Source organism: Oculina patagonica, chromosome 6 (assembly GCF_052425735.1).
Source record: "Oculina patagonica isolate OP01 chromosome 6, crgOcupat, whole genome shotgun sequence".
Lineage (NCBI taxonomy): Eukaryota > Metazoa > Cnidaria > Anthozoa > Scleractinia > Oculinidae > Oculina > Oculina patagonica.
The window spans coordinates 13,564,530-13,582,965 of record NC_135763.1 but is presented as its reverse complement, the minus strand read 5'-3'; the positions used below and the strand labels follow the sequence as shown (position 1 = coordinate 13,582,965).

The window sequence follows — 18,436 nt, the reverse complement described above, 5'->3', positions numbered from 1 at the left end:
ACATGTAACTTAAACGAAAATGTGGAATACCCCAAACATTTTTAAGTCTTCCCACCAGGACTTTACTAATGATGATGATGATGATAATGTATTTATATAGCGCATTTTCCATGTGTATATGTTCAAATGCGCTTGTAATTTTAAGATACAATTGTAAAGGCCAGACCACAACACCGGGAGCTTCGTGCCCTACTCTTTGCGAATAGTGTGTGGGTTCTTTAACGTCCCTGTTAGAAGACTGAAGATACAGGAGACAGGACCTATGTTTTATCGTCCTTTTCCAAGAAGACTAGAATGTCTAACCATTTGCAGATGTAATTACAAAGGCAGCACATTCTCCTCAGTTATTTTAAGACCCTGAGTGTTGGTCCGGTCTGGAGTTCGAACCCACGACCTTCCGCACAGCAGTCCGGCGCTCTACCAACTGAGCTAACCAGGCGGCGGTTAGCAGTTTAATGCTTTCCACTTGGTATATTGCTATCCAGAGGATAAGTGTTGTCAGAAGATACTGCTCTATCTTATTATGGATAGTGATTTATCCAGTGCATAGCATTAGCCATCCTACGAACTGGGGCATGATGAATAAATTTGGCAGCATCCACATTTATTTTTTCAACTCTCTTCCTTTGGCCCTAACATTACAAAACATTAACAAAACAACAGTCTTGGTTCTGAAAAGCATTTTTTTTTTTATTCATCACCATTGTTTCCATGCAATGTTGATTTCAAAGAAATAATTTTACTCTTGAACAAAAGTTGATAACTGAAGTAAACAAACCCTAAAGATTTACAAATGAAAGAAAAATCCCAGCTCTACCAATACAGCACTAACCACAGTATCTTAGAGATTTTCAGTTTCTTTGCCATGAAACGAACAAAGTTACAGAGGAACCCGTCTAACAACCGCCCTATCAAGTTTTTAGGCCAATACAAAAGCTGAGTCACATTCTCGACAGTCCAAATCTTTACAGTGGCAGATCTAGGGGAGGAGCCTGGGCCTCACCTCATTTTTGGGAGAATACTTTTTTCATGACTACCTGCTAAAAAAAATTGGGTGAACATACAAAAAAAAGTGTCTTGAGTGTCTGATAAGATGACTGAAAAATGTAGATAAACATTGAATGACAAATAATTGTCTTCAGATTTTGTACAAAATTTACAATAAATGCACCAGTTGCATTCACTTTACTGTAGACAAGATTTCAAATTAAATGTGATGAGAAGTAGAATTAAAATATACCTAATAAATTATAATCATTATTTTAATTAAGTGGGTTTACCAAGTACTAATATGAATAATAATACATATTATTATTACTTGACCCCATCCTGTTTAAGACCACTTTGGTTCAACATATTTTTACGGCCCATCCATAGTAGTATTAACAGCTAATAAGCAACTATATTTTGAGGACAATTTTATTGCTCAAGAATTATGTCACATTATAATAAAACTTAATGAATATTCACTGCAGTCACCACCGCCCCCAAAACACATTTGTTTGCAAAAAATGCACGTGCAACTAGCCTCACCATTTACATGTTGGTGTTTTCCCGTGTTTTGTTCTTGGTCCAAAACAAATGAACAGTAAATGCCACGTGTTCCTCTAAAAAGGGGCAACTTTCAACTGTAAATTACCACAAAATAATGTAACACGACTATATGAGGTAACAAATTACAGAGCCTGGACTCTAACTAAAACTTTGTTAAAATTTTAATTCATTAATAAACATCTGCACAGTACTTAAAGATGATTTCCAGTCTGTACTGCGCAGACTCAGGGTTTGTTTTCATTTTTGTTTTGAATTCGTTGAAACGTTACACTTCGGTGATAGCGTACATGAAGTTTTTTAGTTCGCCATTACGGATCGTTTCATTCAAGAATTCACGATGAACTAAAACGTCCGTTTGAAATACCGTCGAGCTTCTTTTACTCGTTATTATTGTTTTACAAGGATATCTGGCGTTAATAATAAAGAAAAAGGTAAGTTTTGTCCCGGAATTTTTATTTTTGCTAGTAAACATTCTTCTGTTTGTGAGACTCACAAACATTGCAGGCGGAGATTGCGCAGTACGGACTGGAAATCATCTTTAAAACAAGCAATTTCTATTTTGAGTAAGCTAAATTGCAGTGCCTCTTTCCAAGTTTTGTTTGATTTCTGAAGTGAATGGATCATAAAACCTGGAAAGTTTCTTGTTGAATTTCATGTTACGTTCATTGATGTAATCAATGTCTGCTTCATCTTGTTGAGCTCTTCGCCGACTGTACTTCTCACGCTTTTGAATTCTACAAGGTAAAAGTTTGAAATAAATCAACTGAGACTACCTATGGCCTTATGTTATCACCCTAGTTTTCAGGCTCTTTTTTCACACAGCACCTTTTGATGAAGAGGGAAATGTTGGGAAAAGTTTAAGATTTCATAATCAATTATTGGAAATAAACAGAGCCCACCCAATCGATCATCAATTATACGTACAGTCGAAGCTCTCGTAAGCGGACACCGGTTCTCGTAAACAGCCAATAGAGGACTATGGGATAGATGGCCGCTTATGGGAGCTTGCCCAGCTAACATAACCAGACGGACGTGGATGACGACAAAACAAGCACTGAAATATGGTACTGTTAATGACTGTAAAATCATTGTGACGAACGGCGATGTCAAGTCGATTGATAAAAAAACAAGATACAGAGGTTGTTAACAGGATTTTCTTCAGGGTGTCCACTTACAGGAGCTTAAAAACAAAGAAAAAGTCTAAGTCGTAAATTATCTCTGGAAGTGTCTGCGGCCGCTTACGGGAATGTCGGCTAAAGAGAATGTAAAAATAAAGAGTTTGTATGGCAGTTAAAACGGGGTTTTAAACAAGGCGGCCGCAAGAAGAGCTTTCCGCTTACGAGAGTGTCTGTTAAGAGAGCTTCGACTGTAATATGATAAATCTGCTGATTAGTATTCCATGTATTTTTCATCTGAGTGTGTACAAGTCAGGATACCTGCATGAACATCTGTCATGTTGAATGTTATGGTCTTCAAGGTAAAGGTTAAAATTTGTTCTGATCCTGGAAAGATCAGAGGAGTCTAATGGCTCACCAAAGCCAGCATGCTTAATTGTAGTATATGTATCACATACATGTTGCGGAAGTGTCAAGGGTTACCCCCAAGAACATGACACAAAACGGAGGACATAATTGAACCTGGATCTTTTGATCTAAAGTCCAAGAGTTGTTTAAAGGGTAAATAATGCTATCCACAGGACAAGTCACTAACTAGTGGATAAGTGTTAACAAATCAAAACTTTTACACTGTCTATCCTCAAGATACAGTCAACTCTTGCCTTGTGGACATGTTGCTATTAGGGATACCCTTGCTATTACAGACAGGAGTTGAAGTCCTGGCAAATAAGAATTACTGAAAATAACTCTCGCTACTACTGACTTTCTCTACTATGAACACCAAATGATGGTCCTGAAGGTGTCCTTTATACAGGGAATTGACTGTAGTGATTTATCCGGTGGATAGCGTTATCCATACTTTGCACAACAGAGGCCAGTTCATTAACCATTCAACCAATGCATCTTGCGCTTTCAAGAATGACTGTCTAAAGACTGTTAAACGGTACTTACTGCTTTTCTAGGTCAGCAACCATCCTGTCTACTGCGGCCTCTGGAACTTTCCCCTGTCCGCCATAATTTACATCATCAACACCTCGATACATGTCCTCCCCTCTACAACAAAATGCAAAGTGTACAATCATTAAACACTGTTTTGGATGTTAGCATAGCCAATTATAAGTTGTGTATATCGAAAAATATTATCGATAATTATTATTAATATTTACATTTAAGTAAAATAATATTAACAATGGAATTATGAACAATGGCAAAAGCAACTAAAAAAAGAAACTAGTGCAGTTTTTGGCGATTTATCAGGTTGCAGACAACCCAGTGAACCAATCAAACCTCAAAGCAAATTATTTTTACTAGCTTGAACTAGCTTGTGTACAGCTGTCACCTCCCATCAAAAAAAAATTGTGAAAAGGAACGTCTGTGTTACACTGTCGTTAATCATATTCTGCTCTGGGTGGTTTTCGCGGAATGTGTGGAAAATGATCTGATTGGCTCTTACACAAATATACCATTCATAAGTACACCATGTACACTGTAAAGGTATATGTAAGCAAGTAACAACACTGGTTCTGGTCTCACTCCTAATGAATCAATCACAAAATCAAATCACAAAACAAAGTACCAGGTAAAACAAAACCACAAAATTCAGAATTACTTTTAATACTCAATTTTAAGCAGCTCTACTTTTAACTCTTTAATATTTACACCGTCCGGCAGTTGTGACTTTTGACTTGGTTTAACAAATTAAAAATAAGTGGTTTCAGGATACATGGAGTCAAGTGCAAAATTCTTATGGCCTTGGGGAACTTACTTTTGTTCCTTCTCTCTCTTGTAATCATCAGTAGAAGGTTTCATCTGTTTGGTAAGGCGCTGATATTGTCTCTCTTGAGCTGCAGCAAAGTCTGTGATGTGAAACAAATTGTAACATGAAGGTCATCTTGCAACAAGAACTGAGTGTCCAGTCAGTAATGATGTAAACTGCTATTTTCAATTAATAAACGTTGTCCGGTCAAAGCTCTAACCCAAAACCGAAAGGTAGTATGGGAAGAGGAGAGCAGCTGCACGTGCTGAATACTAATTAGATACATAGACGTGACAAATGCAAAGTTGCATGTTTTCTTTACCGTAATGATTCGATTTAGCCCCCTCCTTCCAATAAGTGCCCCCTTTCGAATGTGTTTTTGTAAATAAGCGCCCCTATTCCAATAAGCGCCCCCATTCTTATAGGTGTCCCTATTCTAATAAGCGGCCCCTGTTGCGGATATATGCCCCTACTGAAGTCATCGACGTCGAATAGATAAACGCATGAAAATTTACCGTACCGTACATGTAAATATTTACTGCTTAAATGAACAATTCTTTTAAAAGTAGCTGAACTTTCAACAATTTGCTAATATTTATTAAAGTTTTGTTTTAAACATTTGGTTGTTTTTTGAAAAATTAAATAAGCGTCCTGTCCCAAATAAGCGCCCTGTCTCGAATAAGCGCCCTCCTTTGAGGTGCCAAAAGAAAATAAGCGCCCCGGGCGCTAACTCAAATCATTACGGTAATTTCTCTTCCAACAAGTGGAAACAAGGTACAGGTACTTTTAGCGACACTAAATTCTAGAAGTCAAAACTTAACGGGCAACGGTAAAAAGTAAAGCTACAGAAAGGCCTCCTACGAGGAAAACAAATTCTTGAATCTTTCATGTGCAAATTAAAAAACAAACTTGTACATTTCCTTTAAGCCAGTACGTAAAATTCCAGTGAATACCCAAAAAACCATACAGTCTTGCCTTTAAGCTTTAAGCTTTGACCAGACAACATTAATAACATTGAAATAGCTGTATATATACAACGGCAAAGTTTAATTATAGATTCTAGACAATGTAACCTACATTGTAACTAAAAATCTTGAATTTCTTCACTAAAAATATGAAAAATATATTAGTAAAGAGTTCTTTATCAATAAAATATTGTTTACTTATCAAACCAATATTACAGTTATATAGGGTACCTGAAAAGCCTTGATCAGGGTTTTTCTTCTTTCGTTTCCTGTCCAATTTGTCAGCATCCTCGGCTGTAACCTCTAACAACTTAACTCGGTCATAATCCTCCCCACGAGATTCAGCTTCCTAATTAAATAAATCAGCACAGAAGCAAGTCTACTAAGCAGATGTTTGATTTACTTATTAAATGTAAATGGAAACACTATTTTTTCTGAGAATGTCTTAAGAATAAATAATAAGCTTCGAGATCATAATTGAAATAATTGCCGTTTAATTTGAAATTCGTCCCTATTTACAACATAAAAACTTCGTAAGAAACTCGATCTTGTGTACTCGTCTTCGCTTCGCAAAAGGACTGATCAAAGTCTAATTTACAATCGATTATATTCAGGTGATCACGTGTTATATCTATACAAACAAAACAAGTTCTTGCACAATAAAGGAGTTCGTGAATGTTCTTTACACATCTGATTTACACCCACTTTCAGTGTAATATGCATAGCTTTCTTTTTATATCCATCTTTCAACATTGTCTTTTGAAATGCTGTTTGAAATGAGCCAATCAAAACCAATGCATCCTGGTTTCATGCAAATGAGCACACGAGTTTAGATGGTCATGCTAGTGGGCTATGATTTGTGGATTTTGATCTGTCTTGTATTTAGCACATTGAAAGATGGATGTCCATAAAAAAAGAGGCAGCGGATCGTTTTGGAACTGTGATGGGGCTAAAACTGTCCCAAAAATACTTGGCAGGTTTTCAAATTTGGAGCAACTTTTTTTTCATTCTAGCAACTTCTTTTTTTTAAGCATTTCTTAGACCGAAAATTTTCGAAGATTCTCCAATGCCCGATTCTCTCTATAGCGGGCGCCTGCAGGGAATCATGGTAGTTGTATTCATCAAACCATGCACGAGATCGCGCAAGACTTAGCAACGATGAATTCAACTACCATGATTCCCTGTAGGCGCGTGCCATAGAGGGAATCGGCCATTGTTTTTCGAAGACCAAACAAACCTTTCAGATCATTTTTTGAACTTTTCCAAAGATAAACGAAGTTTCCCAAAGACTTCCAAGGAAGTTTCAAAAATGTTTAAACTAACCCACGAGACGGAATATCTTGACAAACCAATTTTACGCTGCATTTATTTTTGGCACCAAAATGTGGGGGGGGGGCTCAGCCCCCCAAATTTTCACTGGGGGGTGCTGCAGCCTCCCCTGCCCCGCCGCCTATGAACAACTATGCATGAAACACTGAAAGTGGGTGTAATGAAATCTAATGAAATCTAGCATGGTTGCTGTTTTTGATGTCTTTCTTGTTTTAAGAGAATACACTCAGATGCATGGTGTTTATACAATTTGCCATTGAAGTTTTTAAGTGTACAAACTGTAGTAGTATGTACCTTTCTGGCTTCTTCTTCCTTGTTCTCCCATTCTACTCGACGTTGCATGGCTTCCCAATTTGCAGGCAGTTTCTTTCTTCGATCTTCCTCTGCTACTTCTTGATGATTTAATTTACGTGCTTCATTCTGGGAAAAATGAAATAAACATCTGGCCAATGGATTCAAAGACTTTGGACTTATTATTTAGACATAGTCTAAGTTACCGGTAGCCCTCATTTATGGCTGAAAGATTGAAGTGTACATCAGGACATTATCATGATGACTAGCTGGAGTTTAAATTACATCAAACTCCAGACCCGGGGGGGGTACTTGACCTAAGTTTAGGTATAGGGGTGCCGCTGGAGGTTTGAAACCCTGGCCCTGTTTAGGACAATAAAAACTTAAAATGCCTACCCTGTGTAGGACAACACCCCCTATTCTAAGACCCTATTTAGGACAAAGGACAACATCAACAATCATTTACGCTTTATGGTGATTGCGTCCCATACGCGATGTTTGAAGCATTGAAATGCAAAAACGCCTATCCGGCCGAATAAAATAATGCTTTTTATTGAAGCGAAAGCGAAAACAATGTAAATACATGGACGACAGTCTTGCAGCCATACCCTGTCTAGGACAGTTCAGGCTCTGTTTAGGACAGAGGAGCTTGAAATTATATACCCTGTTCAGGACCGGAGGAGTCAAAAACCATACCCTATCCAGCGGCACGTCCCCGTATAGGCCATATAGGGGAGTGCCCCCCCCGGGACTCCAGAGCTGTGTTGGGTGCCCAGCTCTTAAAAGCTTTTATGATTTCAAAGTTATGCAAGTTGCGCAGAGACAAAAATTAGTTGCCTGTGGCACCCCGGCTCTGTTAGAGCACAGCTTTCCAAGTGAAATGGTATAATGATGATTAAATGGAATACTTTCCAAGAGACCTTAGAATCATTAATTGCTAGTCTTTAATAGCTTCAGAAGCTAGATAATCATAACACGTTCTTTTGAATAATGTTGTAAGAAATTAAACTGAAATGTTACAATACCCTTCTGAGATTAAGCTCTCGTAATCTCTTCATTCTTTCTGCACGTTTCTCAGCGGCCGTGGTTGATGACGGGCCGGCTTCTTCTGTATCTTTGTCATCAACAGAGCTGCTACTGGGCCGACTTTTCATCGCAGTTGATTCCGAGTCCTCACGCTGAAGTAAAAACATAATGACAGTTTTTAAATCTGTGCTCTTTAAGGAAAAGTTTGGTGGCTACAAAATAAAGTTAAATTAAACAGGAAACAAGAAATTTTAACGCAAACTTACAACATCGACTTGCGACGCCATGTTTTGTTTCTTGTTTGCTGTAAGCTTGAGCCTGCAAGCATATCAACTCAGTGGCATCGCTATTTTCCAATGGATGGTTGTGTAAAGGGACACGAGAAGTTCCAACTTCGTCCCCAGGGTAATCCGCGTGGTTCTCCCGCAACTTCTTTCACAATGGCGTCCAGTTCAGGGTATAATAATTCGGATGTTGTAATTGTTGCTGCAGGAAGAACACCAATCGGGAACTTGAACGGTTGTCTTAGTTCACTTAAAGGACATGAACTTGGTGCCATGGTCATACGAAATGTTTTGAAGCGCGGCAATGTCCCAGCGTCTGACGTGGCCGAAGTCATCATGGGACAAGTTTGCACCGCGGGTACTGTATATGTAAATATTCTCTTTTTCTTATGCTTTTCCCCAGAGGTGTTTACCTCCATTGTTTGGAAAAAAGCCTTGTGATAGCCCTGTGTACATTCTCCCCGTCCCTTCAAGAGAAATTAGAGAATTGATTTTTTTAGGGGAGGGGGTGGGTGTGCACAGGCTAGGGGACAAAAGTAAAAAAGTCACAAGGCCTGTAATCTCCTCCCGGGCCCCATTCCCTAGCTTGCAGTACAAGTGTTTTTGTTGACTTAGCGCTGCCTGTTGTATCTGACTACCACCCTGGTATTCCTTGCCGCCAAGGTTGATAAACCCTTACCCTATTTAAAGATAAAGAAAGCGAAAATTGATACCCTTTTTAAGGCCCCAAACCGAAAAATGACACCCTATTCAAGGGAAGGACAAGTGTTCCGTGACGACCCAAATAGCGGCTAACCGCGCACGGCCAAACAAATATCTTTATAAAATCTAAATAGGGTATCATTTTTGGTCCTTTTAGCATTTTGTTCCTGGTGTGATCCTTAGATAGGGTACCTATATTCTATCAGCTTTAATAAACGCCCAGATCAACGAAAAAAAGGTATCTTAAAACTGAACTACCCGTTCAAGTATTAGTAAAGAGAACCTCAAAAACCATACCCTATCGGGCGGCACATACCTATATAGCCCATATATGGGAGTGCCCCCCCGGGGGGTTGGGATGGGCAGGAAGTTGTGGGAAGGAAAATTCCCCTCTCTTGGCCTCCCCCCACCCCCTACAACCCTCACTTCTACCTAGCCTGTGCACATCTGCCCCCTCCCCTAAAAAAATATGCAAAATAATTCCAGAACAAATTAGTGACACTGCTACACAGACATCCCTCTCTCTGATGTACACAGTCTAACTTCTACCCCAAGTTGCTTTTTTCTATCACCCCCAGCCATCTTTGTTTTCAAACATTTTCAGTGGCAGTGGTGGTGTGCACTCCCTCAAGTTATGCCTGCATTGCAGCTCCCCATTCTCTGCCTGGGCCAAACTTGTTTGGCATTTAGCATTATTTTTTGAAAACATTACTAACATTTTACTGGACATTTGCTTATCATGCAACATAGATTTTCAAATGCCCACCCCTGGGACCAAATTTTTGTTAACCTTGTCCTCCAGAGACTACTATCTATGACTTTGAAATGGTCTCCTAGTGCGCCAATTTAGGAGGCAATGTACCAAAAGCTCATATAAAGTCTGACTCATGATTTTACAGTTACCGGTATGTTACTTTGAGAAATGACGTATGAATCACAAAAGGATATAGTATGAATTTAAAATTAACATTATCTTCTCAGCAGGCATACAATTTTTTTTCATAACAGAGCTGTTGCTAGGTGTTTTATTGACTTATTTTTTTCTGTTACTTTCTTAGGACAGGGCCAGGGACCTGCACGCCAGGCAGCAATGAATGCTGGGATCCCTTCATCTGTTCCAGCTTATGGTGTAAACATGCTGTGCGGTTCAGGCTTAAAGGCTGTCGCATTGGGTTACCAAGCTGTTTTGAATGATGAGTCAGCTGTCATTGTTGCTGGGGGTCAGGAAAGTATGAGTCAGGTAACAGTGTCTTTTCTTCCATAATAATTCTGTTTTTCTCTCAAGACCAATGTCAAAACTCTCCCTTACAACTAGTGTTTGCATATATTTTGCCATATTCTGCTTGGAGTGGATTTGGTTTGAGTCAGTACTTTGGCACAACTAATCTTGAAAAATGTAAAATCCAAGGGCCACAGAAAACTTGTTTGCACCTTCCCCTTTATTGGAGCAAGAATTGAAAAGCTGCGGCCCCTTCCCTGAAGTTCCACCCCATCTCCCTTTTCAAGCAAGGAAGGACCCATCTTTACTTCAATCTCTCCCTTCGGAGCACCTCTGTCTGGTCTGCTAGGGCTAGGTTACGTGATAATATAACCCAACCAGAGGCAAACATGTGTGCTTCCATAACTAAGGCTAATGATTTATTAACTTACAACATAAGTGCATTATTGTTTCTTCCAGGCCCCACACTGTTGTAACATGAGGTCACCACTGAAGATGGGTGATGCTAAACTTGTAGATACCATGATGTTAGATGGGCTTATTGATGCCTTTAACAATTACCACATGGGAATAACAGGTAAAAACATCTCATCTTATCCCTTGAATTAATTTACCCTGCCTCCTCCACAGGCTTTCCCAAGGCCGATTGAGTGCGGATTTTGATCGGGAGCAGGGAGTGGGGAATTGGGAGCAAGCACGAAGTGCAAGCAGTCCTTCACCTCCTGCTTTCCTCAATAATTAACTAGCATTTCCCCAATGCAAGCAGTCCTTCACCTCCTGCTTTCCTCGATAATTAACTAGCATTTCCCCAACGATCGCAAGCAACTGGGGATGAGGCAGTGTTTTACCTACCTTTACCTCTAAAAAAGTTAATTGTCAACCAGAAGTTATATGCTTAGATCAAGAGCTGCATGTTATACATAATGTATAAATATAAACAGTTGAAAGCATAATTATTTTTTATTTTGTAGCCGAGAATGTTGCAAAACAGTGGCAAGTTAGCAGGGATGACCAAGATCAGTTTGCAGTTGTATCTCAAAATAGAGTGGAGAATGCACAGAAAGAAGGTTATTTTAAAGAAGAGATTATCACTATCCCTATCAAAACAAGAAAAGGTAAATTACCGTAAAGGTAGCCTCAGAAAAATTATAATTTTCTTTATAAGCAGGATGGTGGCTGACTGATACGTCATACATGTAGGTGAATAATATAGTTACCTTTGTAATTACTTACTGATTATTTAGTTTATATATCTTATTAACCAAGCGCGAGGGCCGTACTGGGCGAATATTGGCCCGAGGTCTTGTCAGTACGGATCGAGCGCAGCGAGGTCCGTACAAAAAAGACCGAGGGCCAATATTCGCCCAGTACGGTCCCGAGCAAGCTTGGTTAATAAGAGATTTATTACACGACTGAAAACTTTGTGTAGTGAGAATTGCTTCCCGGTAGATGTCGTGGAAACCAATGTGCGGCAAAACTTTTACGCGCGCTAAAGGAGTTATAATTATGTCTGTGTTTAAGGTCATTTCATCTTCAAAGCAATAAAAACTCCGATGTAGCGGTTTCACGGTGACGTGTTGTTTTCACGAGTAAGCCGTCACAATGCTGGAATCAATTTAAGTTGCTTTTATTTAACCAATAAGATTTGCTCTTATAAATTTCGCTGTCAACGGTGGCAGAAACTGTCAACTGTCAAAAAGCGGCCAGCTTGTCATTTCATTCAACCAGTTCAACTAATTTCAATTTTCACAAAGTCTAAAACTTAGCTCTGTTCTATGAAAAGTGCTCAGTAAACGAGGAAAAAAATGACATCTAACAAACTGAACATTGAATGTATTGTTATCGAAATCACTTCGAGACTTGAAACTTAAAGGAAAATTAGTCAAACTTCAGAGCTGAAAAAAATTATTTGTCATAAACGCGTCACTCAAAACACGCGATGGCTGGCACTGGAAAGTTTGAGCAGGATTAATCTTCGTCGTCGCTTTCGATCATGATTCTTCTTGGCCGCTTTGCAGCTGGTTGGTTTACAAACTGAACGGGCCCTGTCATGACTTGAAAAGTGCATCCTGATATAGAGGAAATATTTGCACCTGCAAAAACACCTTCGAGGGCGTTCGAGCTCGATGAACAGCTCACGGAGGTTGCACTGTCCTGAATGGAAGAATTGATATCACTGGTACTGGCATTTTCTGGCTCTTTTCGTCCACTGAGTGTGTCTGACATCTGGCGTTGGTGGCCCAAGGAAGCAGATTTGTACGAGCTTAAACTTTGGATATTTTTGTGACCACTCAGCTGCATCACGTAGTTTTCAGGAAAATTGCCGTCGAGCAAACGACCGATGCTGGTTTTCCTGACACTGTGATTTGTGAGCTTCTTTTCACCTGACTGGAGGCCAGCAGCAGAAACTGCATCTGACATAAACTTTCCAAGCTGATTTTTGCCCAGTGGTGTACGCAAATACCAGATGTTGTCGTCGGATTTCCTTTTGTGCTTCACTGCCAGGTAAAACGGGTCTTCGGGTTTCTTCATGTCCTCAGGCCTGTGGTTTGCGAATGCTTTGTAAAATTTCACCGGACATCTAGAATCGCCAGTTGCAAACAGCTTGGGCAAGAAAGGTCTTTTATGGCCATTTTCAGTGTTTCCTTGGCGGGTTTTTGACCCTCTCTCCGTTCGCCAAACAAGAAGCTCTCGACCTGTTTCAGCATCTTTTTGCAGTAAAACATCCCCCCAGCACAGCTTTCTCGATTCATCTCTGGCCCGGAAACCAAAATGCAATGAAAGGAACCACCAAAGGGTCCTTTGTAGGACTAGGGGATCGTGGTCTCCAAACTGGCCGCTTTCAAAGAGCTTATCTTGCTCTTCTACGGTCAACTCCCGTGCTGCGTTTGGCTTGTTACCGCGACCGCTCTGGACAAGGCTCTTTCGTTTAGCAGCAAGGACCTGACGGCAACGGGAAAACGTTTCATCTTCAAATATGTTGAAAGGTAACTTTTTCTCTGTAAAATAGCGTTGGAAGCTTCGTTGAAAAGAGGTCAGCGAGCTTGGCTCGTACTCTGCGCCATTTTCTTTTCTTACATCCTTGAAGAATTTTGACAGTAATTTGTCAAGTTCAGACGATGTCATTTTTTCCAGCTCTCTCGTTTCGTTAATACTGGAACAAAAACGCTGAAGGGCTCTCATATCGGACTTCGTTTTCTTGACTGTATTGCTTGACCTTTGCGCAGAAATAAAATCTTCTAGCTCTTGGCTATCATTAATGACTTCGCATTCAATTTCACTGTGATGGCTGTTGTTATCATTTCGTTGCAAAGTTTCGCTTGTAGGTGAGCATTCCGTCATTTCTGCTTGTTCACCGTTAGTAGAAAACTCAAGAAATTCTTGAATTTGAAGGTCGAAGGAGGGCATTTCTGGTTCTCTTATCCATTCAGGAGTTTTGCAGTGATTTTTACGGAAAATATCGTCCGTACTTTCCGCCATCTTTGATTTGATAGACAAAAATCTTGCGCTAAATCGCGCGGGATCATTCGGGACAAAACCCGGTCCGATACTTGGAAAATATCGGCCCTCGCGGGAGCGGAAATAAAGTAATCTGATTGGCTGATTTAGTTATTGGCCCTCGGACCGCCTTAGTCGTGTAATAAAGGTTTTTTATTGACACTGTGAGTGTCTCATAACTGGGGTCGGCATGGTGGCCTAATGTGTCCAAATCCAGATTCAGAGCTCGTGCAAGGTTTGAGCCCCAGCTGGAGTCCTGGTATAAAACAAAAAAAATGTTCAGTAGGATTCTTCTGTAAGAAACTTCACTCTCATTGTGCCTTTCCATGTGAATGGGAATTCAGCTATTTTTTGGGCAACCTGACAGAATGCTAGAGAGGTACCGGGTATCTGTAATACACATTTAATATTATGTGGCTGAACCCGTGAGCAGGCAAGATGAAGCAAATCCTGTGTTCTGATTGGCTACCTGAGCAGGCAAGATGAACTTATCTTGCCTGCTTGGGATTTCCCACATTGATACTGCAAAAAAAATGTATCTTTTTGGCATTATAATGAATCCTCGGTCAAGATGGCTGAATATCACTCTTTTAAACACAAAAAAGAACTTGCCAATATCCAGCCATCTTGACCCCACGCTTGGTTAATAATGCATATGGCATGCCACCCTGGCACTTCATGCTATAAAAATCAAAGCATTTATATTAATAAGCCTTCTGACTCCACTGACCAAAAAATCTAATTAAAATGGACCTGGCCTTAACAACACGGGTGTGTTAACTTGCAGGGACAATAGATGTTACAGAAGATGAGTTCCCACGTCACGGCACTAGTATGGAGGGTCTTGCTCGTCTCAAACCCTGTTTTCTACAGGACGGAACTGGTACAGTTACAGCAGGCAATGCCTCTGGGATCAATGATGGTTCTGCTGCAGTGGTGCTTATGTCATATGCTGAAGCTACCAGGAGGGGTGTGGTTCCTATAGCTCGTATTGTATCTTGGGGTCAGGCTGGAGTTGACCCAGCAGTGATGGGCACAGGGCCCATCCCTGCGACCAGGAAAGCTGTAAGTATAGCTTGTATTGTTGTACAGTGATTTCTTATTAATATACAGTCTTGATAGTATTGTCAACTGTAGCCTGCAGTGCAAGTGATTTTTAAGGGAGCAAGTGCATTTTGATTAGGGGAGTGCCATCTTGAAATTGAATTCAGGAGAGGCTTGCCTAGTTGGGGAGAGAGAGGAAAAGCAACCTAGGATGTAGGAGTGAGGCAGCAGTGTTTATATTATTTTGTTACAAATTATAAGTAAAATTTGCACTTCTAAGAATGTCTGAGTTTGTACAAGTGTGTTTTTTATTATTTTTTTCAGCTTAAAAAAGCCGGCTGGAAGATTGAAGATGTTGACTTGTTTGAACTGAACGAGGCATTTGCTGCCCAGTCCTGTGCTGTTATTAAAGATCTGGGACTTGATCCAGAAAAGGTACAAAATTAATGTAAAAAGCAGTTTAAGCAGTTTCAATTATGCATCTATAATATAAATTATACTCTTCCCTGGATGGAGTGCTAGTCCATTGCAGGGTTAACACCATTATTCAGTTTGCCACTGACTCATTTGTACACCTGGGTTGAGAAAGGCACTACAAGACTAAAGTGCTCTGCCAAAGAACATCACACAGTGACTCTGGCCAGGGCTCAGTTGAATAGCCTGCAGTGCAGGCGTTTTCCGTGGGCGCGCATTGTACTAGTTTGCGATCGAGTAGATTCGCCGCCATGTTGGATGAGGGCAGAGAGAGGTTTGGAAGAGGTTTGAGAGAGGTTTGTCTTTTCTGCCTCACTCCTACTACCCTAGGACACATTTCTCCTATCCCCAATCCTCTCCTGAGTAAGAATCCAAGATGGCGCCCGATCAAAATGCATTCGACAAATACCGTAAAATTCCGGTTATAAGCCCCCCCGCTTATAAGCCCCCCCGGTTATAGGCCCATCTACCTGGAAACAAAAAAAATACATCCGGTTATAAGCCCCCCCGGATATAAGCCCCCCTGTGCCGGACGACAGTACTAAACAGGGCTAAATGTTGCCTCATTGTGCGTTTTTAGCTAAAAAACGTATTTCGATCAACACTCCCGTGGCTCGTTTCGAAACGTTTTTTTTATTCCGCTTATAAGCCCTCCCGGATATAAGCCCCTCCACTTATAAGCCCACACAAAACCCCTTACGAAGTTGTATAAGCCCAGGGCTTATAACCGGAATTTTACGGTATGCTCACTAAATACGCCTGCTTTGCAAGCTAGTGCTTGAACCAGACTCAGTGCTCAATCCAGAGACCAGCATGCTAGCCATTAGGCCACTGCACCTCACATACAACTACCAGTAGTAATGTTGATAATTTATGTATTTTTATTTCAATTAAATTTTTCATAGGTCAATGTCAGTGGAGGTGCTATAGCTCTTGGACACCCCATAGGAGCATCTGGGAGTCGAATTCTTGTCACTCTGTTGTATGGCTTAAAACGAACTGGAGCAAGAAGAGGCGTGGCAGCTTTGTGCATTGGTGGTGGAATGGGTATTGCTATGTGTGTGGAAAGGTTATGATGATTATAAAAAGACTTGACATAAAGAGCCCAGAAAATAAAGAACTTCTATTTCAATACTAGGGATGAGGAAGTATAGGGGAAAATAAAAATTATTCTTAGAACAATATAAAAACTAATTTAAAAAACACGAAACAACTTTTAAAGACATGTTTCATGTCTAGTTCTAACAAGGAAATGTGTTGTTCCAAAAAATATCCATACCCCTCCCATGGAAGGTTTTTTGGTTTGAATCCCCCCACCCCCTCTGGAAATTCTAGTTAAGCCCCATACTTTCCTTTACAAATGTTGGCTTTTGAGACCCCTCACCTGCTCAGAATTTCCAATGACCTTCCTTGGGATGGGTATGAATATTTTCTGGAACTGCACAATATGGAAACAATATAATAGTTCTATGGTTTTCTTTGATCTCTGATTTGAATTCTGAGAACTTGCATTTGGTTTAATGTTAATATTAATGTTTTTTTTTTTACTTCAAGTACTTTTTAAAGAAGTTATTATAATGATACAAAGTAACCAATTATCAGGGCTTTCAGTAATGCTCACTTAAAGTGCATATGAAGCGAAATCAACTTTTGTTTATTTCGAAAGTTCTGTATGTTTAAGACGCTATCCCAAAGTTTGAACCTTATCAAGAAAAAACTCGCAATTTTATAAGGCCTGAAAGTTGCGCTATTTTGCCCTCAAAATTGTCCTTCAAATCGCGCGGTCAAAATGGGCTGATGACGTATTGTTGTGGACAAGATTCTTGGAATCAACATGGCGGAAAGAGGGAAACTAAGGTCAACTAAGAAGAGGAGAAAGATATTGCGTGGCTGGTGCCCCAAATAGTCTAAGTTGTACAAATTCCCTTAGTTACCTTGTTATTGGCGACTAAAGCGTGATCAAGCTGTCCACAACAATACGTCACAAGCGCATAAACTCGCCCCAGTCTTCTGGACATTTTTAAACAGAAAATAAGGCTTTTTGCAGCGCCAAAATCAGGACCAAATTTTTTTTTTAAGAGTTAAAACTTTGCAGTTGTTTTTATTAACATATTGAAGGATAAAATTGTGCAAAAAAAATTTCGCTTCATATGCACTTTAAGGTGGGTTTTAGAGGTATCAAATAGGCAAGACAATTTCAAGAGAAAGAAGGTGCAATAATTTAACAAGTTTGAAAAACGTAAATTGATGAAGGGAACACATTGAGGCAAGCATGGTTTACAGTAAAAACCCGCGTGTAAGAACCTACTTTTTTCAGAGTTTAGCAAAACAGGTTCTTGTATTATGGGGTACTTATTGACAGTTTAGGCTAAGTAGGTTTTTAATTAGGTTCTTAATTTCTACAGAGTAAACATTGTTGTTGATTATCACAAAATAGTATACAATCTGGTCTGTTCTACATTATAAATATTTATTAATGTACCCATGTTGCCAAACGTCCAACAACATTAATTGATCAATGATACAGTACTGTACTTTTTGGTAAAAAAATATACGTGTGTATAAATTAAATAGTTAAACCCCACATATAAGAACCTGTTGGAATTTGTTGGCTAAACAGGTTGTTATATTTTGGGGTATTAAAAAAGCAAATATCTGCCAGAAGGTTCTTAAATCCCAAGGTTCTTACACGCAGGTTTTTACTGTATAATTTGTTTATTTCCAGTTTGATTTTAGCATTTGGAGTTCTGAGAACCTCATTACCCAACCTCAAGATTAAAAATAATAAGTAACCAATCGAACAATGTTTATTTCATTCATTATATCCATGTATAAAATATTTATATTGACTGGGGAATTTACAGTGGCATCAGCTTGGCTTTACAGGTCTTATTTATACTGGTAATAATAATAATTATCATAAATATTATTTTCCTGTTACAAATGACTGATGTTCTTAAAAGAATGCTTGTGTGTGAAAAATTATAAACAATATGAATAAAGTTTGAATAACAGAGAAAATTTGTTTATCTTGATTCATAGAAAATTAATAGTATTTGTCATAATTTGTGATAAAAACAAAGATTTTTTTGTTTGTTTTGACCAGTGTTTTGTTGTTTTAAGACTAGACCTTCTTTTTTGAGACAAAACCCTGCTGCATAACCCCTCCTATAGACATT

At 39.5% G+C, this 18,436-nt stretch overlaps 2 protein-coding genes across 3 annotated transcripts; one reads left to right on the top strand and one right to left on the bottom strand.

Annotated features, from left to right (window-relative positions):
• Window positions 1-669: 669 nt before the first annotated feature.
• Window positions 670-8,347, bottom strand: LOC144659026 (pre-mRNA-splicing factor syf2-like). Its single transcript, XM_078519560.1, has 7 exons — window positions 8,303-8,347; window positions 8,036-8,188; window positions 7,014-7,139; window positions 5,622-5,739; window positions 4,435-4,525; window positions 3,621-3,722; window positions 670-2,288 (listed from the first exon to the last, which is right to left on the bottom strand). Exons 1-7 carry the CDS (start codon window positions 8,321-8,323, stop codon window positions 2,123-2,125), a joined length of 777 nt encoding a protein of 258 aa, XP_078375686.1. The 5' UTR covers window positions 8,324-8,347; the 3' UTR covers window positions 670-2,122.
• A 109-nt stretch (window positions 8,348-8,456) lies between these two features.
• Window positions 8,457-18,376, top strand: LOC144658750 (acetyl-CoA acetyltransferase-like). Of its 2 annotated transcripts, XR_013571776.1 has the most exons (8): window positions 8,457-8,678; window positions 10,081-10,262; window positions 10,701-10,818; window positions 11,213-11,356; window positions 14,527-14,804; window positions 15,108-15,218; window positions 16,163-16,883; window positions 17,420-18,376. XR_013571776.1 is itself a non-coding variant. In XM_078519216.1 (7 exons), exons 1-7 carry the CDS (start codon window positions 8,477-8,479, stop codon window positions 16,331-16,333), a joined length of 1,206 nt encoding a protein of 401 aa, XP_078375342.1. In that variant the 5' UTR covers window positions 8,457-8,476; the 3' UTR covers window positions 16,334-18,376. The 2 variants fall into 2 exon arrangements, 1 of the variants encoding a protein (XP_078375342.1); XM_078519216.1 differs by having other exon boundaries at window positions 16,163-18,376.
• Window positions 18,377-18,436: the final 60 nt, after the last annotated feature.